General features: G+C 40.9%; 1 protein-coding gene across 3 annotated transcripts in view; it reads left to right on the top strand.

The window, feature by feature from the left end:
* The window catches only part of SLC2A13 (solute carrier family 2 member 13), a 339,270-nt gene that overhangs the window by 112,850 nt on the left and 199,683 nt on the right, over positions 1 to 26,737 (top strand). For all 3 annotated transcript variants that reach the window (XR_005591534.1, XM_039516186.1, XM_039516175.1), the window contains exon 3: positions 1,439 to 1,647. Coding sequence is in view for 2 of the 3 variants with exons in the window: in XM_039516186.1 (XP_039372120.1) it covers positions 1,439 to 1,647 (209 nt within the window). In the remaining variant the exon portion in view is untranslated. The remainder of the gene's footprint in view (positions 1 to 1,438; positions 1,648 to 26,737) is intronic.

Here is a 26,737-nt window from a genome sequence, read left to right as displayed (position 1 = left end):
ACTAACACACTTCCTATTCTGCCTAACTTTTTTCTTTCTCTTTCCTATTCTTGAGTACTACATAACTTCCATATATAATATTACATTCAGTAAAATTTAGATTTATTTTAGGATTTATTATTAATTGCAAGCTAAATAAGCAATATCCTTTGATTTATATCCTCATGATTTTTATCCTGATTTTATCATTCTTTTGGCTAGCTTAGCTTAGTTCAGCTGTCTACCCTACCCCATCTTATCTTCCCCATATCTTCATTCCCTTCGGTCCTCTATTCTCATTAGCCCTCTTAAAGACAGAGCCAAAGTAATCGTCAGATATTGTAAAGTTTCCAAGATTATATATATCTCTCCTCCATTTAAAGTTTCTCCATCCTCCTTTTTCTTCTTCTTTTTTTTCTTCTCTTTTTCTTCTTCTTTTTTTGTTTTTTATTGGTTTTTTTGGCTTTTGCCCGCTTATCTTATCTTTCGCTCAGCTCCATCTCTCTTTCTCTTTCTCGCTTGCCTTTCTCTCCTCCTTCCTGCTCCTCCCTTCTCCTCTCTTCTCCATCTCTCCTCCCATTTTTTTTTGCTTTTTCTGCTTTCTGCTTTTCTTAATGACCTCTAAGACGCTTGCTCATGCAGCCTGAGCTAAAACTTCACCCTTCCCTTCCCTTTCTCACTATACATGCTCCTCTGACAACTCAACAAAACCAAGTAACCCCCCCCCCCCCCATCTGCCCTTAGATCCCTAAATATGTTAGCCCACTCCCTCTCTACCTTACTATAATTTTTAATTTAGTAAAAAATCCCTTTTAGAAATCATACACCCTCAGATGCACTATATATATTATATATTTATTTTTATTTGAATTTAGCTCAGCCTCTCTGAGAGCCAGGTTGTCCCCCACAACATGGTCCTCACAAGGTCCTCAACAAAAAAAAAAAAAAAAAAATAAAAATGCCCCCCCATCGGTTCAGCATCCAGGAATTGATGGAGGAATCACTACTACTATCACTCTAGGAAAAGCTGAGCCCTATTATATTTTTCCCTTTTTTTATCAATCTATATCCGGAAGTTAAAGTCTCCTCATGATCAAGCAGTCCTATTAGTGTTTTACTAAAAAAAAACATTAAAAGCTCCTATCCATCTCTAAGCTAGAGATCGGCCACTATAGCATCACCATAATCACTATCCTGGCTGAGGTCTTTTTTTTTTTCCCAATGTGACCATTGCCCACAGACAGATTGATTGTCCATTGCAGCGCTAGTTATCTCATTACATTTTACCTCATTATTGATATACAGTGCTACTCCCCCGCCTTTACCTTTGCATACATTCACCCATTTGGTTATTTAAGCTGCAGGATGTGTTTTCAGAAAGTGGCTAATGGGAGCTGGAGAACTTGCAGATGTGAGACTTTTTAAAGTTTGAATTAAAGATATTTTTGTTTGTTTGTAGGTACATGCTGGGTCTCTCAGCAGTTCCAGCAATTATACAGTTTTTTGGCTTCCTGTTTCTTCCTGAAAGCCCCCGCTGGCTGATTCAGAAAGGCCAAACTCAGAAAGCACGGAGAATTCTGTCTCAGATACGTGGCAACCAGACAATTGATGAGGAATATGATAGTATCAAGAACAACATTGAAGAGGAAGAAAAAGAAGTTGGAGCAGGTAGGTTAGACATTTCTTGGCATCTCTGTCTACCTATGTCACTAAGGAGGCAAATAACAGGAAATTGTACTTTGTGGTAATTTAATGTTTTTTCCTGATCTTGTAAATATTTCAAGTATTATCATATTGGTAGTTTAAGTCTAAAGAAATTCATCTGTAGAACTGAAGATGCTGTTGTAAATGCTATCCTGATTTTATTTTTTAAGTGAGGAAAAAATGAAGCTATATATTATAAGATTTTATGTTGTCACTTGAAATGTATGTTTAAAGAAGGAATAAGCAAGGCATATAGTTCACAAATAATCTGTATATTGTAAGATGGACATGAGTAGATTTTTACTTAAGTTAAATATATCTATTTTGTATGTTTATAGAAAAAAGATTGGGATGTAGGAAAGGACAAAATTGAGGCAGCAGCCGGAGTCCCAGGCCCTTTGAATAGCCAGCAGAGCCCTGCTGCCACAGCCCCAGGGTAGCAGCGACAGGGCTCCAGCGGTGATTTAAAGGGCCTGGGGCTCCCCACAGCAGCTGGAGCCCCAGACCCTTTAAAGCGCTGCCCGAGCCCCACTGCTCCCGTGCTATATGCGAACCTGGGTTATATCGGGTCGCGTTATAGTGGGGTAGAGGTGTATAGTAATTATGTAGGGAAGCAAGAAGTACAAGACAACCTTTGAAAGTCAATATTTCTGAAATCACTAAGGAGACAACTTCTACCACTCAGAGCTGGTGGGAAGTGCAACAGGAGTTACCTGGTGGTAGTGTGTATTTAAAATTTTTCCCGTCTGATAGTACATAATCAAATTACTTTGTTGCTGTTGGCTTGGTGTCTGCGACAGGTTACACAGTTTGAAGTGTTTTTGGAGTCATGTGCATTTTGATTGGGATTTTCAAAAGTGTATAACTCAGGAGTACAAGTCAACTCAGTGGCACTTGGGGTGGGTAGTTGACTTACACACTTTTGAAAATCACACTCCAAAGCAAACATTTCAAAGCTATTCTAACTGTAGTAGTTTTGTGCATGGTTTAAAACCGTGATTCTCAACCAGTGGTACGTGTACCCCTGGGGATACTCAGAGGTTTTCCATGGGGTATATCATCTCATCTAGATCAGTGTTTCTCAACCTGTAGGTCATGACCTGTGGAGGGGGGCGTCACAGGACAGGTTTAGGGTTGTTGCAAGTGTAGGGCCAGCTTTAGGGGATGGCAACTGCCCGGGGCTCCATGGCATGGGGGGCACTACAAAGCTAAGATACATGCTTACTATGTGGGTGGCAGGGCTCAGGTTTCAGTATTTGGGAAAGGTTGAGAAGCACTGGTTTAAAAAAGTTAGCCTACATAAATTCAAGTACAGTAACTCCTCACTTAATGTTGTAGTTATGTTCCTGAAAAATGCAACTTTAAGTGAAACGGTGTTAAACGAATCCAATTGTCCCATAAGATTTAATGTAAATGCAGGGGGTTAGGTTCCAAGGAAATTTTTGGGGGGCAAACAAAAGGCATTATATACTGTACACTACTTACTGTGGTGGGGAGGTGCCCCTGGCTTACTCCTGGGGGAGTAAGAGTGTGGGAGTGCTGGGGGTGCAGGGTCTGGGAGTGAATTAGGGCGTGGGAGTTGCTGAAAGTACCCAAAATCATAGCTCCTGCTCATGTATCCACTCCTAGTTCCAAGCAATATAAAAAGTACAGATGTAGCAAAGCACATATTGCAAGTGAAATCAAACATGAAACCAAGCACATTTAAATTTCATTCAGGATCCGGTTGAAAGTGTTGTTATCTGCATGAAGACTGAATAACTGGAGTTTACGTGGATGATGTGAGTGAGATTGCACAGTCTGGATTCAGTGTGAGACTGCAACAGAATCCCTTCTTTCCCCCATTCTTCCCCACTCCCTCTCCCTCCCTCCTCCCACCTGTGGACTAGATCAGTGACTGCATCACCCTCTGTGCTACTTTGCATGAACTGCTATATAATTATGCATCTCTTGACTCCTCCCTTGGCCTGCCCTAAATCACACCTTATGTGACAACCTCGGGAAGACACAGTGGGTGTGCAGAGGTCTCCCCACCATGGTGACTTCATATGTAGCTCTTCCTTGTAACACTCTGTGGAGCTTATGTGATGCACTCAGCCTAGAATGGTTGTTAATTTTTGTACATTCTGAACTCAGACCTGGCTTTGGGCTGAATATGAGAAGTGTTTTTGTTCTCTGAAATGATGTAGTTGATTAATCCTTGATTTCCCTCACAACTTGTTCCTGGTCATCAGAGTCAAAACGGGCATTCCCACCTCCATTCTTGGGTTATATGTTCTCCTGCTTAGAGCTGGTGCATTCTTTCTTCTTGTAAGTTAGTTCCTCATCTTCACTTGGTTTCAGCTTGCAACAGATTTTCCTGTAAAGTTAATTGGGTCAGGAATTCTTCTCTACCAGTACCCTGAATACATGATTATTCTTAGTTACCATTCCGTTCTCTAGCTGCTCTATCATAAAGCTGCACTTTGCCAATATTTTTGCAGGAGCAGAGTTTTCCAGCACCCCCTCTTTTATTTCTTGTAACTTTTCTTTAATGACCATGTTTAGGTTCTGTCACTCTGAGTCTGTGGTGTTTTGCTACAACAATTTTAAACTGGTCCTCCAGAGAGGTCCTAGAGGTGTGTTGTTCATTAATTCTTAAAAATAACTCTTCCATTAGTTCCCTTTTGAATGCCTTTATCTTTACTGAGAGTTGCACTGTGTGGCAGGCCTGCAGCCCAAAAAGATATTAGTGTGCTTGCTGCTATGGACATCAGCTAAATTTGAGTGTACTGGAGCGGGGTGTTTCTATGATCCTGCATTATGGATGCAGGGCTCCTTATGTCACCCTTGCTGAGGGGTTAGAACCGTATGTAAAACCCGGTAATTATTGCAGACTCATGCTATTAGGTGGATCTTATTGCTAAACATGGTGTAAGATGGGTTGGTGTCTCTGACAGAAGGAACAAGGGATACTTAAGGAAAACTGAAGAACAGCGAGGTTTGTGTAAACAGCTTAGCCTGAAGCTTTTGTTGTCTGTCACAAAACCAAATACTAGGAAGGGCATAGGTCTGGATATAGTGTGGTGTGCATGTATACTTTATGAGGCTCAGGCAGAAAAATGTCCTGGTTACAGGGGAATTTCAGTTTTATTCTTGGCTTTTCAACAATTTGAATTCAGATCCATTTTCTTTATAGTCTTCTTGAAAGAAACAAGCAGAACTCTACCCATCTGATAACACCTAGTCTGTAAGAGATTTTGACTGGCTTTGAGCTGAAGCCAAAGAACGACACTGTTGGATGACCTACAATTCTGAGAATGTAGGCAAATTAAATATGAAGATGTCTGATGTCTCCAAAAGTGTCTAGGGAAATCACTAAGCAACATATTGTGAGATAGTGTAATTAGAAAATGACTCCTACAGTAATTTCGCCATGAATGTGGAACGTGTCAGACAGTTAACACATCTAAAATGGTAAACAGTAGATAAACAAGGCAGCAAATAAAAAGTTGTTCTGATGTTCCTTCCATTTCTTGACATGCCCTTGAAAGGCTGGCTTAATTTGTCTACCACATTGCTGCTCTTCATTGAAAAGTGCACTGTATAATAAGCATAATGGTCATGTCCTCAGTGAGACAAATAAGGTGAAGACTGTATATTTTAAAGGATATATTTATTCTATTTCTAACATATTTTAGAGCAGTGCTAAAATGTTGGTCCTAAATCCGTTCACAAGTAAGACAAACTTCCAAAAGTTATTCTGTAGTATTGGAGAATAGATCATGTGTAGCTAACTGCTATGAAGAATCATCTCTAAGACTTCATTTCCCTAGCAGTAAAGTTTTCGGAGTGTCATGTATAGATGTTGTTTTCCTATCTTCACAAAATCTACCTGTAAACTCTGGTTTTTAAGGTAACATTTTGTAAGTAAACCCTTGGTCTGGACATTTAACCTGGAAAGGAAGGATAATTACTTTGCCCTTTAAAGGTCAGATGTTCTTCAGGGAAGGATGTGATGCAGCACTAAATTACATTCCAGAACAAAATCCCCTTTACTTACAGCCAAGGAAGAAAAGACATATATTTAAAGACTGCTTCTGAAGACAAGACACCTTTCAGGTATTCACCATGAAAGTTCACATTTGCACATTTCTACTTTTGCCTTTTTGTTGACTTTCCTAAACAGAACAACAGTAGAGAATAGTATGTGGAAGCAGGGAAAGCTTCAATAAGGATTTGAAGGGGATTTTAATGCATGTTAGTCAGTTAGCAAGAGTCAGGCCATACTGTAAACCTAATGACGTGAGACTTGTAGGAGCAAAGATATTGCGAGGCGACAGGACAAGAACTGTGTACAAAGTTATTACGACCTTGCAATCACTAACCAAAATGCAGGCTTGCTTTTCTTAGGAGTGAGACAAATAAGATAAGCCTTTCTGCTATGTATAAACAAAATGTATTTGTTGCTTTTTACTGTCTCCATGATTGCTAGAAATTGTCTGTAACAAAGGTATAAAGGCTTAATGTAATTGTTTACCAGTTGAGAGACCTGTCCAGGACTGGCGACCCTGACCCTCTGATACCTGTGTCCTATGGCACTCTCTCCCTCCATTGTAATTACTGGAGAAATAATAAAGTATTTGATGTTGCTGCACCCAAACAAAAAGCGAGAACTGAGTTTTTCTTCGACAAGTATGACTCTACTCACTGTAACAAGACAAGTTTGATGTCAGTCTGTTATTTGTTCAGACATTATCAGTAGGAATGGGACAGAGTTCACTTCATGAAAGCTAATATTAATATTTGGTGTGTGCTTTCAATAACTAGAACTTGCATTAAAGTTTTTTTGGTTAGCTCAAGCTTCAACAGGGTGTTAGATCCTTTGAAAAAGAAAACTAGGCCTTTGAAAGTACAATAAATCTTCTGCATATCAACTTTATGCCCACCCCACTAAAGGAAAAGTGTATGAATTAAAAATGTATGAACAGTTTCTTAATCTCCAGAAAATTTCAAACCAGAACTTTGGAAAATAGTAAATCAAGGAAATTTGGTCTTCATCAGTCTTCAGAATACTTATCAACATACACTGGTTGTTGCTTCAAACCAATCATCATCTATAGACTGGAGTTGGATGGCAACCCTTAATATATAACTATATTCATTTTGGTCTAGCTACAGCTATAGCTCAGATTTTAAAAATATAGAGAAAGAGGCAATCAGACTTTCCTCCCATAAGGCAAAAAGTACATTCTTTTGTACTTAGTTATTCTCACTGGTGTAACCCAACTTGGCTTTCAAGTCAGTTTCCAGAAGTTAGAGATTTCCAATCCCAATTTCCATACCATTTAGGAGCTCAGTTGAATTCTAGGAAACTGTAAAAGCAAGGATATTTCTTGGATTTGAAAGAAGTATGTCATCCAAATAAATTCAGTATTGTTAAGTCAGCTTTATAGCACTGTAAACTTGCATAGTGGTGTGCAAGCTTAGAAGAAGATACATGCCATGCTCCAAACTGTTTGCAACCTAATGGACAAGACATAGGTGAGATGGAGCACAAGATATCAGGTAAAAGAGCATGTGCAGAGGTGGTTGGTTTGAAAGATTCCTGGAAGTAGTAAGCTTGGGCAGTTGCTTGGCTGACAAGTAGAGATTATTGTGTATAGCATAAATAATGGCAATGGGACAAAAGGAACTGGAAGGAGGAAGGACTGAGGGAAATAGGAACAAAGAGCAAAGATGAAGGGGGTAAGGTTCTGTAGAGTTGAGGAAGTAGGCTTACTCCTTCTCTGAATAATTCATTAAAGAGATTTAAGGGAGGTGACATAGTGAAGGTGGAGAGATGACTTTTGTAGTGACATTGAATAAATTGGAGCAGGGAGCACTGCCTTGATTAATGAAGGCTTCTTGTCTTCACAACGACAGTTTGATTACGTGGATGATGAGGACAGGGAAGCTTTTGATTGTTATGGTGAAAGTGGCAACACTTAGTTCATGGCCTGGGGCCCGTGCCATTGGGACAGATTCTTCAGTGATTTATTTCTGTTTACCTAATATGTTTGGACAATAGTCTGTGAGGTTTACTTCCCTCAAGATGACTGTGATCTCTAATCTGCTACTAGTCTCAGTGCTAGAATTTGTTGGTGAAAGAATATGCTTGTTAAAGGCTATAAATGTGTCCCTTCAGAGTGGGTGGAGAATAACCCAGCAACACTGAAAGAAGAGCATCTAGATAGCAAGTTCAATTTAAGGTCAGATTGGTTGAGTATGTAGTGCAATCAGCCTGGTGAATAGTCTCTGATTTTTCATGTTGATTTGTCAGAAGCAGCCAGGGAAACACAACTTTGAATTTCCTGATTTTTTTTTTTTTGTGTGCACATGCATTAACCGCACAACTTGTGCTATCTGGGAACATCTGTTTTTATGTGGTAGTCATATTGATATAATTTTGGATAAAAAATAAGCATATGTAAATATAAAAGACATATCCACAATGTGCTTAAAACGAAATGAAATTATGCTACCTTCAGAATATCTAATGGTATTCAAGCGTTCATTTAATTAAAAAGGAAAAAAAGTCTGGTTTTTCACTATTTCAACTTCAGAACTGAATATACAATTCCAAAAAGATTACTTCCACGGTAGCTGCATATTTACATGTAACAGGGATTTAGGCAAAAATGCAGTGTTACATGAAAGAGTTAAATGGGCATAGAGGATAGATTTCTTTGACCATTAGGAAACAATTGTAACACCCCACTACAGTTAAACAATACGATTCATTGTTTGGTCACAGAACGTACTCTGACAGCTAAAATTGGAGGTAAGCTTGTAGCTTCTTCACTCTTTAACCTTGTGAAGATGCGTGGGAAACTGTAAAATAGATGTTTTAATTTGATGAATAAAAGTCCACATAATTATTTAATACATTGAAATTCTTAAGATGAAAGGACTAGAGTAGAAGAATAGGTTTTCTTGTTTGATAAACTTTTGTTTGTTCAGACATTAGTTATTGAAGCATACCTTTTTTAACATTATTAATAGTCACCTTGCTAAATTGTAGGTGCCATGGTTACAGGGCTAGCTTTCCCCTCCCTCTCCCGCATCCTGGCACTCTGAGTTCATAGATTCCAAGGCCAAAAGGGACCATTGCGATAGTCTAGTCTCATCTCCTGAGTAACACAGGCCATAGAACTTTCCCCAAATCATTCCTAGAGCAGAGCTTTTAGAAAAACAGCCACTCTTGATTTAAAAATTGTCAGTGATAAAGAATCCAGACAACCTTTGGTAAATTGTTGTAATGGTTAGTTACTCTGCCAGTTATAATTTATTTCCAGTCTGAATTTGTCTAGCTTCAACTTCCAGCCATTGAATCATGTGATACCTTTCTCTGGTAGATTGAAGAGCCCATTATAATATGTTTGTTGCTCATATAGATTCTTATGAAGTCTAATCAAGTCACTCCTTAACCTTCTGTTTGTTAAGCTAAATTGATTGAGCTCCTTGAGTCTATCGCTATAAGGCATGTTTTCTAACCCTTTAATCATTCTCTGGCTCTTCTCTGAACCCTCTTTAATTTATCAACCTTCTTCAGTTTTGGACACCAGAACTGGACACAATATTCCAGTATTGGTGCATCAGTGCCAAATATAGAGGTAAAATGTTATGGTGTCTGGAGTGGCTCACAACTGTGTGTGCCTACCCAGGACATGCACCCCAAACTGGTGGTATGTCTATAATTAGGTTTCACCAAGCTAGTCACAAAAGTGAACTCCTGGATCACTATACCAGTCTTACCATGGAGTCAGATAGCAGTCCCCATAGCCACTCCAGTCTATCTTGCCACCCAGGCAAACTGGTCTTTGATAAATGGTCACTTATACCAAAGATCACATCACATTGCTCTCAGTCCCAAGAAACCAGTCACTTACCCCAGATCAATTGGTACTCTAGATCTTACACCAAAGACAATGCTGGTTGCCAATTCTATAGAAAACTAACTAAAGGTTCATTAGCTAAGAAAAAGAAGTGAGTTATTGAGAGGTTAAAACAGGTAAAATATATGTACAGGTGAGTCAGTCTATAATACCAAACCTGCCAGTTTTCCAAAAGCCTCTCAGGGCTACCCAGAATATCTCTGAGGACCTCTGTCTTCTCGTTTAGTTTTCTGCCCTGTAAGAGTCCAAACAGTCCAGAGATGAAGGATCTTTCCTTGAATCCATACTTATAGCTTCTTCTCACAGAAAACAAGCTGACATTATCACTACTCACACGGGCTTTTCCTTTGATGATGGAGACTGAGGAATCCACTTAGAGTCTTTGACATCTGGTCATCACACACAGTGGCCACTTGCTTTGAAATTAGTACTTTTTTGTTAAAGTTCTTCATTTGCATTCCGCAAGGCTTCTTTCTCGGATGGGTTATTTAGTTATTGGGATATATACAATGTAAATGTTTGCTACTACATTATAACAGGATACTGATAAGCTAGTAGGATAACTGGCATCTTGTCAGTGGAGCAAAACAGGATTTTATTAAGGGAAATTCTGTATCTGTTATGAATAAATCTACTACAGCAGCTGGTTTTAAGGTGGGAAAAAATGATTTCTCTCATTTCCAAGATCCCACAAGGATCAGCAGCAGTCGTATCTTCATTGAAGAACATGTTAATTTATCTCATCAATAGGTAAAATAGATATTTTTCCATTTTAAAATATTGCTTTCTATTGTGTTTACATATCTGTAAAAAAAAGGAAGTAAATACCCAGGACAAAAGCAAATTTTTTCCGTGTTGACACTTTTCTCCAGTCTCATCGGCATAATATACAGTGACTCAATTTATTAAAACTTTGTTCCACAAAATAAAAATTGTTCAATGGTCTTTCATAACACAGTAGATCTGACGTATTTTCTCAAAGCTTTGCATGTTCTACCTCAGAGGAACTGAACTTATTATGTAGGTTACAGACTCTCTCAACACTTGCAGAAAAATATAACAAAAGGTACTAATTAAGATAAGAATAAAGATATTATTAGTAAGAAAGCTTTTTTTCACTGATTAAGCATATAATACCAGAGCCAGAGGTGCTGCAAACAGCTGGGATTTCCAAATCAAAACCTACATTATTTAGGAAACTTTACATAATTTGTTCTGTTGAACCCTGATATTTTATTGCTTAAGGATGAACTGCATACATGAACACATTTTTCTAAATGGGTGGTTAGCAATGTTTACCTGTTTCTAAATGTTCAATATATTAGAAAGCATTTAGCTGTTTCTTTAAACATTCTACTAAGGAAGATTTAAAAGTTGTTAACGTCTAGCCTCCTATTTAACAATGTGGCCAAGAATTTCAGAAGTGATGTGTATATTTTTGGGTACCCAACTTGAGACCCCTTAACAGGGCCTGATTTTCACAGGGTGAGTTCTTGGCACTTTCTGAAAATCAGGGCCTTTAAGGTATCTTAAGTTGAGCATCCAAAAACTGATGTACTAGAAATCACTAGTCAGTTAAAAACCCCAATCTAGATTAATATAAATCATAGAAATGTAGGGCTGGAAGGGAGCCTGAGGTCATTTATTCATTCCCATGTGCTGAGTCAGGATGAAGTAGACCTAGACCATCCCACAGGTGTGTGTATGTCACCTGTTCTTAAAAATTCTAATGATGGAGATTCCACAACCTCCATGGATAACCATTATGTATATCGCATCATCATGATCATCCAATGATCCCATCCCACACTCCCACACCAGGCCCCCTTGGGTGGCAGGCCACAGGCCCACAGACAACCAACCTGCCAACCTAACCAGTATCATAGTAACACACTGCACACACACCACAAGTAACTAAACCCTCCAAACAAACCAACCACCAAAATGCAACACCCAACACTATCTACACCACCAACACCATCACAGGACCTAACCACACCCACCACACCACATCCACACCGGTTCATTTCACACCCACACCCCACCAATGTAATATATGCCATCATATATGCTATGCTATCATGTACATGCTGTACCAAACTGGGAGACATGGAAGGAAAAAAAGGATGGGAACAAACAAAAATATTAGACAAAAATATACAAAACCTGTAGGAGAACACTTCAACCTCCTGGCCACACAATAGCAGATCTTAAGGTGGCCATCCTGCAAAAAAAAAAAAAACTTCAGGACCAGACTTCAAGAGAGACTGCAGTTCATCTGCAAATTTGACACCATCAGACACCATCAGCTCAAAAAAAAAGAATGGCTTGAAAATGCTTGCCAATTACAGAACTCCTCCTCCCTCCTTTTCACCACTCAACTAGAAACAGGCCTCATCCTCCCTCCCCTTTGAAAAAACTATCTCTAGCTTGCTTCTTATATATATTAACCCCCCCCTGGCCTCCACCACCCACCACTTGAAAGAAGAAGTTCACCCACGAAAGCTCATGCTGCAGAACGTCTGTTAGTCTATAAGGTGCCACAGGATTCTTTGTTGCTTTTACAGATCCAGACTAACACGGCTACCCATCTGATACTTGACATTATGTATATATCTTTTGTTTTAAAGGCCAACATAATGATACAATCCCAATCATATAAGGACTGGCTGGAGTTTTGGAACCTGATACAGGAAAATATTGGGTGAAATTCTGTACCTTATGTTAAGCAGGATGTCAGGCTAGAAGAGTATAATGGTTCCTTCTGGCTTTAAAATCTATGGAATCTGTAAAATGTCACCCGATTGATAACTTTTTTCCAATAATACCCTATTATAAAACATCTTATTGCAATTGTAAACATGGAATTGGAAAGATGTTTAACAACTTGTCTTGTTAGAATTTGGTGTTCTATCAGTTAGCATGAACTTGTTTTATATTTAAGATGCATGATTGTAAATGTGAAAGTTGTGTTAGGAGGATGTGGACGTGACCCAATCTCATGGCATGGACTTAGTTAAACATTCATTTTTAACTAAGTTTGGCATCAGTGGTTTGTTAATATCGGGGCATGAACTGTTAATTCATCACTTATGTTGCCTCAGGCTTATAATGTGTCACAACACAGTACCTGTCTTATTTCTTAATTATTAGCACAAAAAGAATTGGATAAATTCCCTCCCTGACTACTGTAATTACTTCCTCTGGGTAAATTCACTATATCAGGACAAGTGGGAATGTTAATAGTTTCACATAACATGCAATAAGGAATCACTTCTGCAATGTGTGGAGCATGGGCTAGGTCTAAATTTTTTATTTCACACTTTTATTTGAGTTTCTTTTTCTTAGCCCTGGTCTACACTACGAGTTTAGGTTGAATTTAGCAGCATTAGATCGATTTAACCCTACACCCGTCCACATGATGAAGCCATTTTTGACTTAAGGGGCTCTGAAAATCGATTTCAGTACTCCTATCTGACGAGGGGATTAGTGCTGAAATCAACCTTGCTGGGTCGAATTTGGGGTAGTGTGGACGCAATTCGACGGTATTGGCCTCTGGGAGCTATCCCAGAGTGCTCCATTGTGAGCGCTCTGGACAGTGCTCTCAACTCGGATGCACTGGCCAAGTAGACAGGAAAAGCCCTGCAAACTATTGAATTTCATTTCCTGTTTGCCCAGCGTTGCGAACTGATCAGCACAAGTGACCATGCAGAGCTCATCAGCAGAACTGACCATGCAGTCCCAGAATCACAAAATAGCTCGAGGATGGACTGAACAGGAGGTACTGGATCTATCTCTGTATGGGGAGACGAATCCATTCTATCAGAACTCCCTTCCAAAAGACGAAATGCTGGAATATTTGAAAAAATCTCTCAGGGCATGAAAGACAGAGGTTATAACAGGGACCCGCAGCAGTGCCGCATGAAACTTAAGGAGCTGAGGCAAGCCTACCAAAGAGGCAAACAGCCGCTCCGGGGCAGACCCCCCCGACATGCCGCTTCTGTGATGAGCTGCATGCCATTCTAGCATCCCCTTTCCTTGCCTTGTGGATGGCAGATGGTACAGTATGACTGGTAGCTGTCATTGTCATCTCTTTTTCCTTTCCCCCTCCCCAGTTCAAGATGGAGCCAGGCTCTGTGCTGGCCAGGGTATCTGAGCCTGACCATGGGAAAATTGAGCCTGAAGAAACCAATGAAACTTTGTCAGAGGAAAAAACAATGATGTTGGCTTTTTGCATCAACACGTATAATGAATCACTGTTAAGTAATACTGTTGTAAACTTTAAAAGTGATGTAGTATTTTTGTTTTATGTAGTGTGTACTGAAACATTTTTTAACATCCAGTATTGAATAATTATCTCAACACAGAAGGCAATTAGGTTAGTCAGGCATGACTTGCCCTTGGTGAATCCATGTTGACTGTTTCTGATCACCTTCCTCTCCTCCAAGTGCTTCAAAATGGATTCCTTGAGGACCTGCGCTATAATTTTTCCAGGGATTGAGGTGAGGCTGATTGGTCTGTAGTTCCCCGGATTATCCTCCTTCCCTTTTTAAAAGATGGGCACTATATTTGCCTTTTTCCAATCATCTGGGACCTCCCCCAACCGCCATGAGTTTTCAAAGGTAATGGCCAATGGCTCTGCAATCACATCAGCCAACTCCCTCAGCACCCTCAGATGCATTCGATCCATCCCCATGGACTTGTGGATGTCCAGCTTTTCTAAATAGTCCTTAACCTGTTCTTTCACCACTGAGGGCTGCTTACCTCCTCTTCATATAGTGCTGCCCAGTACAACAGTCTGAGAATTGACCTTGTCTGTGAAGACTGAGGCAAAAAAAGCATTGAGTACTTCAGCTTTTTCCACAGCATCTGTCACTAGGTTGCCTCCCACATTCAGTAAGGGTCCCACACTTTCCCTGACCTTGTTGCTATACATACTTGTAGAAACCCTTCTTGTTACCCTTCATATCCCTTGCTAGCTGCAACTCCAATTGTGCTTTGGTCTTCCTGATTACACCCCTGCATGCTCGAGCAATATTTTTATACTCCGCCCTAGTCATCTGTCCAAGTTTCCACTTCTTGTAAGCTTCCTTTTTTGTGTTTAAGCTCACCGAAGATTTCTCTGTTAAACTAAGCTGGTCGCCTGCCATATTTGCTAGTCTTTCTACACATCAGGATGATTTGTTCCTGCACCCTCAATAAGGCTCCTTTAAGCTGGGGAGAATTGGCTGGAGCCTCTCTATTGTTGGTTCATGAGTGCTTGGGAGACCATTCTTGTAATTCAGTTGGGCATGTTTCTGCCTGTGGATGTCTGTGTGACTGTAGTGCCAGTCAGAGGTTTGTAGCTTGACATCAGCATCACAGTATGAGAGGCAACTCAGGTGGGTGGGACAGAGGGCGTAGCGTTCTTACTGTCCAGGTTGCACCCCAGAGACCCCATCACAGATGGAGACAGTAGGAATGTCTACAATAGATAAAGATTGTAAATAAAAGTTTCTAGAAACACTTTCAGCTTAGTATTTTGTTTGCCATCAGTTTCAGCTGATTTGAAAAACTGCTTGAGTAGTTTTCAAACACCGTTTAACCAGTTTAATAACCTTTCAACATACTAGTGCCAACCTTTTTCTTAGCTCCCGTTTTCTTAGCAAAAAGAGAGCAAACATGGACAAGGTACACTGTAGCCCTTTTGTATACAATTCAATTGTTGTTTACTTTTAGCAATAATAGAATAGATGTTAGTGCTACACTTGTTGAAATAAATTTGTGAGTTAGCAATAATTTCGTTTAAGACATAAACACTGAACGTCACCAATCATTTTTCATTTAAGCATGTAAAAAATAGAGTGCTCCACAGAGTTTAGTTTGTGTTGCTATGGTGACAAGCACAGTATTTGTCCCAATATTTTTGGAGTGTCTAGCGCTTGAAAATGGCAGGGAAGAGAGAAAAATGATGATCCATACCTGTTTGATTTTTTTTCTTCAGTCTTACCAACCCACCCCTGGAGCACTGATTTGTGTATGACTATTTTTCTAATATAAGTGACTCAAGGTGAGCCCCCCAAAGGGAAAAAATTACATAAAATATGTTATATCCAAATAATGTACCAAATTAACTTGGAGTGAACATTTTCAATGTCTGGCAGTTTTAAGCAACAAGAATAAACTGAATGGTAGTTCAGTTTGAAGAAAGTTCTTTTAAGAATTTTAAAAAAAACATTTTATTCTCCTTGGGAAATGCTATGAATTTTCCCTTTTCCCATTAGACAAATGGTACAAGGCAGTTTCAGGTATATGATTTAGTACAGACTTTCAGGTATAGCCTGTACAATTCAATAAATCTTGTCTGCTCTTCTGCTTCATTCTTGATAGCAAATAAGCAAAACTATGTGTACATTTATGCAACTTATAATTATAATTGGAGTGGTGGTGACATTGTATTAAGGTTACCTAACACTTTCCATGAGTTTGAAGTAAGATTTTGAAATCTAGTAGGTTGGTAGGTCTGGGGTTGGTGTCTTTTTGCTGTTCCTAGAAAAATCTCTTCAGATTTTGCTGTGGTTTATAAGCCACAGAAAATCACCATTTGCTTATGCACAGTGGAATTCTTTTCCCCCTCAACACTGGATGTGAATTTCCTGAGTATTCCAACAGTTCTCTGCACGCTCCCAAGCCCTGTAGAACCTCAAACATCGTTTTGAAGCAGCTGAGGGCTAGAGCCCCCAGATCTTCCCTATGTAGCCACCCTGTCTCTCATAAAGACTCTATGACCTTTGTGGTTAGGTATACTGACTTGAAATGGCGCTACTCCTGCATATGTAACCCACTAGTTCAGTGTGTTACATGCTTTCTTCTTGTGGCTGGAGGATAACTGCCTACTTCTGCTTTCAGCTAATAGATCTATTTTTTTTAGTTCAACTGATAGGGGTTTGTAGGTCCTGGTCCAGACCCATGATAACCCCTGGGTCAGTTGTTAGTTGCACATTGATAGAATTTTTTTTTATTTACCAAAAAGAGAATAAATAAAAACTGATATTAAAGAACATTAACACTTCAGAGTCAAGCACACAAATAATAATTAATGTTGCCTTGGCAATCTTAATTCTTCCCTCTTGTGTGTAGGCATTAATCTTTGAATTGCATGAACATATTACTTTTTCCACAGAACGTCTGCCTTCATAGGTGTATAAGATTGATGATAGTAAATGAGATTTATTTGAGGACCCTCTGCCTTATTTGCTGCAGAACTTTGAAGATGTGTAATGGATAACATAGAGTTGCAAAGAGAACTTTCACAGGTAATCGGAAATGAGTTCTTAATTGTCTGGGTGCAAAACTTGAGACATCTATAACCGAGGAGTGCAGAGGATTCCTAACTCCAGCTGAAGCCAGTGGGAGCTGCAGTTTTCCATGTGTAAAATGGGGATGGTAATTCCTCACCTCATTGGGCTTTTGTGAAGCTAAATGTATTGTTTCTGAGGTGCTTAGATACTGTGGTGATGAGCACCATAGAAAAGCTCATGGGGACATTTAAAAAAAATATTTTTGTTCCATTGAGGTTGTGAATGGTATGCAGTAAATTGGGCATGAAGCCACAAGTTGAACATTGAGGACAAATGAAATATTGAACAGCTGCCTGAGTGGGAGAAAATAGTATGTGATTAATGTAATTAAAGACAGTATCATAATGTATGCATACAAGGCAGCTAAATTAAGATTGCATGAAACATAATTTTTAGTAGCACCTCAAGGCCTCAATTGGCATCCGGAGATTTTAAGTCCAGAAGGGACCACTGTGCTCTAGTCTGACCTCCTGCATAACACAGGCCAAAGAATTTCATCTTTTTCTGATATTAAGATCAATAATTTTGTGATTGAACTCATTTAAAAATCTTCACAAATTTCAAGTGATGGAAAATCCCCCACATCTGTGGGTGGAATCAGGCCCCATTGTATTAAGCACTGTACGTACACACAGAAAGACACAGTCCCTGCTCTGTAGAGTTTACAGTATAATTCAGTAAAAGCAGCAAAGAATCCTGTGGCACCTTATAGACTAACAGACGTTTTGCAGCATGAGCTTTCATGGGTGAAAACCCACTTCTTCGGATGAGAAGTGGGTATTCACCCACGAAAGCTCATGCTGCAAAACGTCTGTTAGTCTATAAGGTGCCACAGGATTCTTTGCTGCTTTTACAGATCCAGACTAACACGGCTCCCCCTCTGATACTTGACAGTATAATTCAGGTTTCCAGTTTCCTCTTTTTTTTTCATGCTTCTTACTTTTCCTTTACTATTCAGTTGGTCTTATGCTGGACATGGGTACATGATCCTAGATGACCCTAGGATTGCACTTGTGGAAGTAGTGGTCTCTAGGGAGATACCCACACCTTTGCTGGTACTCTCTACTAGCCAAGGTATCACAAGGCGAACAGTAACAGTGCTCCTGCTGGTGGAATCTGAAGCATCCTACTTCTCTGGTGAGCTGGAGGCTCAGACACCGGCTCCTCCACTGCTCCAAGGCATGAAATTAGCCCTGATGGGGTTCCCGAGTCTCTTGGACACTGTCACACTTCCACAGTGCACATTACAGAGTTCAGGAGCAAGGGTACCCTTTCCCTTTGGCACCAGCTCCTTACTCTTAAGATCACACACACTGGCCCTATTGGGATTCTTGGATCCTTACTTCAGACCTCCCAACCTCCAAGGATTCGAATTAAAGTTCAGACAAAGGTCACTGAGTAGAAAGGTGTGTCAGCTCTTTCAGGAGTATTATTTCGAGGAGCATCAATTCTAACAGAAATATCTACTTAATTACCCAATGCAGCACTTTCATCCTCATTGCCTGATGAGATAGATGGTGGCACCGGCCTCAGAATTGCCACCTGATGTGACTATAAGCAGTTCCAGGACCTCCTGCAGAAGATTGAGGAATCACTCCAAATTCCCCTGGAGGAAGTCCCAGGACTCCACTCACAAGTTGCTGGACATCCTTCCGCTGGCAGGTCAAACAAAGTGGCACTTCTGATCAATGAAGCTATAGTGGAGCCAGCCAAGATGGTCTGGCATATCCCAGTCACCTATATCCTCACCCCAAAAAGGATAGAAAAAAAGTACTTCTAATGTCGCAGAATATTTGTATTCTTGTCCCACCCTGAACTCTGGTGGTTCAGGTTGTTGCTGTATCCAGCAGACTGAAGGTATCACTCCCTCTACAACTTTAAGGTTTTTGGAAGGCCTTAACAGAACCTTTCCTCTGGGACTCAAACAGATGCCTATTAGGAACCTTAGTCTAGTTTTGTCAGTGCTCATGGATTCTCCTTTCAAACACTTGTCCTCCTGTTCCCTTCTTCATCTGTCTATGAAGGTAATTTCCTGACTGCAGTCACTTGTGCCAGAAGAGTAGGTACTCTTACGGCGGACCCTCCTTACGCTGTCATTTATAAGGATAAGGTTTCTTTGAGGTTATACCCCAAGTTAATACCCCATAAATCAGGTCTTATACTAGTCTATATTCTTACCAAAACCTCACAATGCCAGAGAAGACAAGACACTACATTCCTTGGATGTCCATTGAATCTTAGCTTTCCACCTGCAAAGGACAAAACCCTTCAGGAAATCTTCCAGACCCTTTGTTTCCATTGCTGAGAGGCTGAAAGGGGAAAGAAGTCTCCTCATAGACTCTTTAAATGGATCTCTGGTTACACGCTGCTTTGCTATGTGTTAATGGAGCTCCTCCACTTCGAAGTGCAAGAGCTCACTCATCCAGAGCCCAGGCTACCTCAAAAACTTATCTTCTGGGTGGCAACGTGTGGCAACGTGAGGCTCTGTTCATACCTTTATTAGACGTTACACTCGGATATAAACCTCTTCAGCAGACACATCCTTCCATAAGGCAATCCTGCAGATTGTGGTACGGTGGTTCCTTGCACCCTCCTTGATGAATACTGTGTGGGAGTCACTCACAGGAGAATACCCATAGGGACCACCGTTCAAAGAAGAAAAGAAAGTTACTCACTTTACAGCAGCAGTTCTCAGCTGGAGGGGCATGTCAGATTTCTTAGGGGAGTGCGTCAAGCCTTCCCACTCATGGGGTTGCAACTCCATATTTGACCTGACCATCCTTCCAGTGTGAAGGCAAGTTGGCTGGGCTAAATTTGAGTGTGTGGTATTGCGACCTGGTGCAAGGGGTCTTAACACCCCCTATCACTCTCCAGTGCTGAAATTGAGAAATGCTGCCCTGGAAACTTTATGAATATTAAGGTATGTGCTTTTAAAAGGTTTCCTAGCCTAGGTACAGTTGGCAGAATCAAAGGACCGACTTATTTAAAGCAGAATCCCCTTTATTGGAATCAATGTATTAATGTCCCCAGTTCCATCTAGATCAGGGGTTCTCAAACTGGGGGGTTGGGACCCCTCAGGGGGTCGTGAGGTTATTACATGTGGGGTCGCGAGGTATCAGCATCCACCCCCAAACCCTGCTTTGCGTTAAATATATAAAAAGTTTTTTTAATGTATAAGGGGGGTCGCATTCAGAGGCTTGCTGTGTGAAAGGGGTCACCAGTTCAAAAGTCTGAGAACCCCTGATCTAGATTACATTGGAAAGTCCCATTTTGTAAGGGGGGAGGGGTGCTCCAAATTTAAAAATGAAGTTGGGTGGGAGAGCATGATTCAAAAAAGATATTAAGCCCCAGCCTTACAGTAAAGGAGTTTTTAGATATGTGGTCCCTATGGGCATTCCACTACCTGTACTCTTTCCTATCTGCTTCGGACCTTTTCCTAAGGTGATTCACAGTAGAAAAGAACTGGAGCAGTGACTCCCCTGAGGCCCTTGGTTTGGCATGTTGGTAGTAAAAATTTTGCAGCCTTAGGTGCCTGGAGTGCAGGTGCACTCACAGTGGAATATCCATAGGGACCACACATCTTGAAGAACTCCACTTACTGTAAGGTAAGTAACCTTCGTTTTCAGTGTGAACACTGTTTCTGAAATTGTTTTCACAAGTTACTTTATGGCGGTAGGAAAAGAAGGGGCAGCATTTAATGGCAGCTCAGTGAATGACTTGTCAACACTGCCAGTTTTCATTGTATTAAGTTTCACACATACATATTGCATGAGGATAGATTCCCTAGTGCAATTATGTCTGTGCTGCTTACCATTTCACCTCTCCCAACATATCTTTTTCTGTTAAGAGAAAGTTTGCTTGAGGCTAGTTCTTGCTATTCCTGCTAATGCACTCACGCAAAAAATAGAGAAAGAAACACCCTCTGTATACCTTTTCCCTCCCATATTCACCTGTAGCTACCTGTATCAGATATGATTGAAGATCACCACTTGTGATCACTTGCATGACATTTTTTAAACTGGAGCTAGTTTTCCTTGTGTTGGCCGATGCACTTTAACTTGCCTTATTTGCCAGACTTTAAGATCTCTTTCAGCATCTTACGGCAGAAGTTGGATATTCCCTAGAAGTATAGAAATTCGGTCACTTTCTAGACAGACCAGTTTAGTAGTGTAAACTGTGTATAAATCCTAACCTCTCACATATAAATGCAAAATCCCCTTTAACTTTATTTAGTTTCTTACTTTATCCCACTTAGATAATATGGTAGAGGGGGCCATTGCTACCTGAACACCTCACAATCTTTAAGGTGTGTATCCTCACGACACCCTTGTGAGGTAGAGAAGTGCTATTATCCCCATTTTACCGATGGGGAAATGAGGGCCTTGCCCAAGCTCACACAGCCCAAGCCCAAGTGGTGGTTCAACCCAACTCTCCAGAGACCTGGGCAAACACTATAGATGCTGACCCACCCTTATGATCCTTTCCTGAACAATATATGCCCCTGGGGATAATACAAGTGTCCCTAGGGAGGACTTTTCTTTACAGTTGCTTCAGACTTGGTAACTGAAAAGGCCAAAATGAGAGGTGACATTTCTGTCAAATGTCCCCAGGCAAATGACTCTAAAACTATTAGTATTCAGGCTGTTATGCTGGAGCTAAGTTGTCTGGATGTTCACATAGGTTTCCCTTTAGCGATATGGAAAAATATTCTTTTTCATACCCTTCACTGAAGATTTGCCTGATTTTTATTTCTCTGAATGGCACTAAAACAAGAAAGTCATGACTAACCGGCTGCATTGTGAAACCAGGTACATCTAGGGAATAATTATCTATGACCTACAAGGCATAAAACGGGAAGCAAGTTACCATGGAATTCAGGATATCGAAACTGATCTTCTCAATGGGCACTGTCACTGGCATTGTCAACCAGTTTCTTAACCACTGAGCAAACAAAGGCTTAAAATACGGTAACTCATGTCTCCTATTTTCTACTTTGTATGCATTTTGAATATCTAAAGCCATTGAAATGGTCTAATATTTTTTCTGTTACGTACAGGGCTTGATATTTGATGCACACTAATCTGTTAAGCAAGGGCATAGTAACCAACAGGCAACCATTTAAAACTTAACATTAAGCAACTTGAACCAAAGACTGAAAAACTGTCAAGAGTTGAATGAGAGAGTGGGTTAGGCCAGGATAATTTCTGGAACCAGATTCCCCATTGCTAAATGAGAGGGCATTCACATAACACCTTTCCTAGACAAGTATCAGAGGGGTAGTCATGTTAGTCTGGTTCTGTAGAAGCAGCAAAGAATCCTGTGGCACCTTATAGACTAACAGACGTTTTGCAGCATGAGCTTTCGTGGGTGAATACCCACTTCTTCGGATGCAAGCAGTGGAAATTTCCAGGGGCAGGTGTATATATAAGCAAGCAAGAAGCAAGCTAGAGATAACGAGGTTAGATCAATCAGGGAGGATGAGGCCCTGTTCCAGCAGCTGAGGTGTGAAAACCAAGGGAGAAGAAACTGGTTCTGTAATTGGCAAGCCATTCACAGTCTTTGTTTAGTCCTGAGCTGATGGTGTTAAATTTGCAGATGAACTGGAGCTCAGCAGTTTCTCTTTGAAGTCTGGTCCTAAAGTTTTTTTGCTGTAGGATGGCCACCTTAAAATCTGCTATTGTGTGGCCAGGGAGGTTGAAGTGTTCTCCTACAGGTTTTTGTATATTGCCATTCCTAATGTCTGATTTGTGTCCATTTATCCTTTTCCTTAGAGACTGTCCAGTTTGGCCGATGTACATAGCAGAGGGGCATTGCTGGCATATGATGGCATATATTACATTGGTGGACGTGCAGGTGAATGAACCGGTGATGGTGTGGCTGATCTGGTTAGGTCCTGTGATGGTGTTGCTGGTGTAGATATGTGGGCAGAGTTGGCATCGAGGTTTGTTGCATGGGTTGGTTCCTGAGCTGGAGTTACTATGGTGCGGTGTGCAGTTGCTGGTGAGAATATGCTTCAGGTTGGCAGGTTGTCTGTGGGCGAGGACTGGCCTGCCACCCAAGGCCTGTGAAAGTGTGGGATCATTGTCCAGGATGGGTTGTAGATCCCTGATGATGCGTTGGAGGGTTTGAGCTGGGGACTGTATGTGATGGCCAGTGGAGTCCTGTTGGTTTCTTTCTTGGGTTTGTCTTGCAGTAGGAGGCTTCTGGGTACACATCTGGCTCTGTTGATCTGTTTCCTTATTTCCTCATGTGGGTACTGTAGTCTTGAGAATGCTTGGTGGAGATTTTCTAGGTGTTGGTCTCTGTCTGCGGGGTTAGAGCAGATACGGTTGTACCTCAGTGCTTGGCTGTAGACAATGGATCTTGTGGTGTGCCCGGGATGGAAGCTGGAGGCATGAAGGTAGGCATAGCAGTCGGTAGGTTTTCGGTATAGGGTGGTGTTAATGTGACCATCGCTTATTTGCACCGTGGTGTCTAGGAAGTGGACCTCCCGTGTAGATTGGTCCAGGCTGAGGTTGATGGAGGGGTGGAAGCTGTTGAAATCATGGTGGAATTTTTCCAGAGTCTCCTTCCCATGGGTCCAGATGATGAAGATGTCATCAATATAGCGTAGGTAGAGAAGGGGCGTGAGTGGACGGGAGCTGAGGAAGCGTTGTTCCAGGTCGGCCATAAAAATATTGGCATACCTTTCTTTAGACAGTCAGTGACCTAGACTTCACAAATACTGGTTATGATTAAAGTACGTGTATTTTATAGGCCGGACAGAGGATATCATAAGTTAATACCAAATGCATGTCTAAAGTATGGACCATCCTACATGATGTATGGGGAATGCACAGTGGCCCATAGCTTCTTAACAAAAATATATATTTTATTGGTAAAATCTGATTTCATTGCAATGCTAGATCTCAAGAGGTTACTACTGGGATTACATACCAAAGGACTTCATGGGGACAGAGCTGTTATTCTGCACTTATTAGCAAATTATTTAGATAATAAAGACTAAGGAATTGGTACTGTCACTATTCCCGCACTAATTGCATCTCCCGCACTACCTGTATCTGACCCCCTCATGGTTTCCTCATGGAGGGCACCCCGCAGGTTTCTAGCTGTTACATTTCTCAGGGGAAGAGTCCTGCAGGGATTTAGGCTGCAATTCCTCCAGCAACTCACTGTGATTATTCCAGCAGGTCTGAGTTTAGTTCAGCCTGTGCTGCTCTGCTGTCTCTCGGTCAATGACAGAGTTAACCAGTGACCATCTGGCCTTTGTAAAGCATTTTTTATTTATTCGTCAAAAGCATTATAGAGAAAACATCTATGATAAACTACTTATATGCAGTTCTTGGCATCTTCCATGTGGAGACAAAGGCCTTGATCCCACAGGGGAAGTGTGATCCACAAAGCCTGAGTGAGGCACCTAAATTCCCTATACAACGAATGGTGAGAGATAGGTGCCTTAGAATGTGAGCCCCGAATCCAGCATGCGAGGCAGGGAGCTGCCTATATTAGCTTACGAGAGATGCAGATGACAGGGGTATGTGCTAAGCCCCGTCTCTCTCACTAAGATAGGCGCCTAAGTCCAGGCTGTGAGGAGATGCCTCTCTCTGCTGGCAATCCATATTCCTTCCCCTAACTTGCATGAGTGGCTGGATCCAGTAGGCATGGTCAGAGGCCATCTGACTCCACAAAAAACAGGCTGGGGATGGGAGAAGGGCCGTCTTTATAACCTTTAACCCACTGGCTACGGTACTCAACTGATGAGCCAGGCCCCTGGTTCAAATGCCCTATTTGCCTGATGAGGAGAAGGGATTTGAACAGGGATTTCTCACCTCTCATGTAAGTGCTCTAAGCACTGGACTGTATAGTGATTCTCACTTTCTCTAACCCAATTAAATTAAATAATTGAATGATTAAATATTAAGTGGAACAACTTCAATAAAAGAGTTTGAAGGAGCCCCCCATTAGAATATTCCATAACCTACTTGTTAGCTCACCTGAGAGGTGAGAAATCCCTGTTCAAATCCCGTCTCATCAGGTAGAGTGGGGGACTTGAACTGAAGGTCTCCCACGTCCCAGGTAAGTACTCTTACCATTGGGTTAAAGATTATAAGGGAAGGCTCTTCCTCAGCTGTGTAGTATGGAGTTAGGTGATGTCTGATCATGCCCCTGGGATCAGGCCCTGCACTTGAGTTAGGGGAAGGAATGTCTACAGTCCCCTGGCTTGCGGGTTTCTCTAGGCTTAGATGGGAAAGAGGTGTCTGGGTGCCTAGAGGGAGGCAGCAGTACAGGTGCCCAAAGGCAGAAAAATAGGTGCTGAGGGAACTTTTAGTGCAAAAACTTAGAGGCCAAATGAGTTTAGCATGCCTGCAGGTTTAGGCGACAGCTGAGTGGGTGATCTGTGGATTGCAGTAATGCCTGAAAACTGGGCTTAGGAGTTAAGCACCTGAGCACCTTTGTGGATCTGGGCTAAAGTACTTCGCACTCTTTCCACAGGTCTGTCTCGGTCACAGTTTCATGTGAGGTCTGGAATCGAGTGAGCATTATGTCATGGTAGACTTGTTATACAGTTCTTTGAGTTTGCAGGGTCTCTTGAACTGTGTTCACAGTTTCCCCCAAGGGGCAAGGCTGCTCCAGACTTGCTACCTGCCTAGGAGTTTGCATTTATTTCCACCCCCAAACACCTATGATTTTAGTTCCTGCTTGAAGCTCTTATAACTCCCCTATGGAGCGAAAAAGCAAACCTAATCCACAGAGATACCTATAACATTTATAAAGCTGATTCAGTAGAACCTGAGAGTTACAAACTCACCAATCAACCACACACCTCATTTGCAACCGGTAATACACAATCAAGCATCAGCAGAGACCAAAAAACCAAACAAAAGCAAATACAGTACAGCACTGTGTTAAACGTAAACTATTAAAAAGATAAAGGGAAAGTTTAAAAAAAAATTGACAAGGTAAGGAAATTGTTTCTGTGCTTGTTTAATTTAAATTAAGATGGTTAAAAGCAGTATTTTTCTTCTGCATATTGAAGTTTCAAAGCTGTATTAAGTCATTGTTCAGTTGTAAACTTTTGAAAGAACCGTAACGTTCAGAGTTATGAACATTTCAGAATGATGAACAACCTCCATTCCCGAGGTGTTCCTAACTCTGAGGTTCTACTGTAAAACAGTCTCAAAGATATTCCATGTGTCTGTAATATCTGTCATAGGCACTATCAAAGGACACCTGAGCAAATTTTCACAGAGATTTAGAATCTCATAGAATAGAATATCAGGGTTGGAGGGGACCTCAGGAGGTCATCTAGTCCAACCCCTTGCTCAAAGTAGGATCACTCCCCAGACCTATTTTTGCCGCAGATCCCTAAATGGCCCCCTCAAGTATTGAACTCGCAACCCTGGGTTTAGCAGGCCAATGCTCAAACCACTGAGATTTGCTGTTAACTGTTGAATGCTTTGCAGTACAAAGGAAACAGGACTCAAATGAGCTTTGATAATTGTTGTCTGGATCAATCTAGTTTGCTTGGCAGTTAAGTGGTTTTTAGTGATTTTGTTGTTAATGATGATGCTACCTTTAGGTCTTGAGAATTAGGTCTTGTAGAATTGTCCTAAACTTTCCCTTAAAGTTAGCATGTCCAGGAGGTCCTTCATTTCTAGGGGTCAGAGATGATATCAGACCAGTATTTTTTGTGTATCCAAAAGAGATGTTTAAAATTTATTGCAAAATATTTTTATATTAAATTTGTTTCTAAGTTCACAACATTTCTGGTTAAGTGCATCATATTTAAAATGAAAT

The sequence above is a fragment of the Mauremys reevesii genome, linkage group 1 (assembly GCF_016161935.1).
Source record: "Mauremys reevesii isolate NIE-2019 linkage group 1, ASM1616193v1, whole genome shotgun sequence".
NCBI classification, from domain to species: Eukaryota; Metazoa; Chordata; order Testudines; family Geoemydidae; genus Mauremys; species Mauremys reevesii.
The sequence above is the reverse complement of the archived record's forward strand: the minus strand, read 5'-3'. Positions and strand labels throughout refer to the sequence as shown.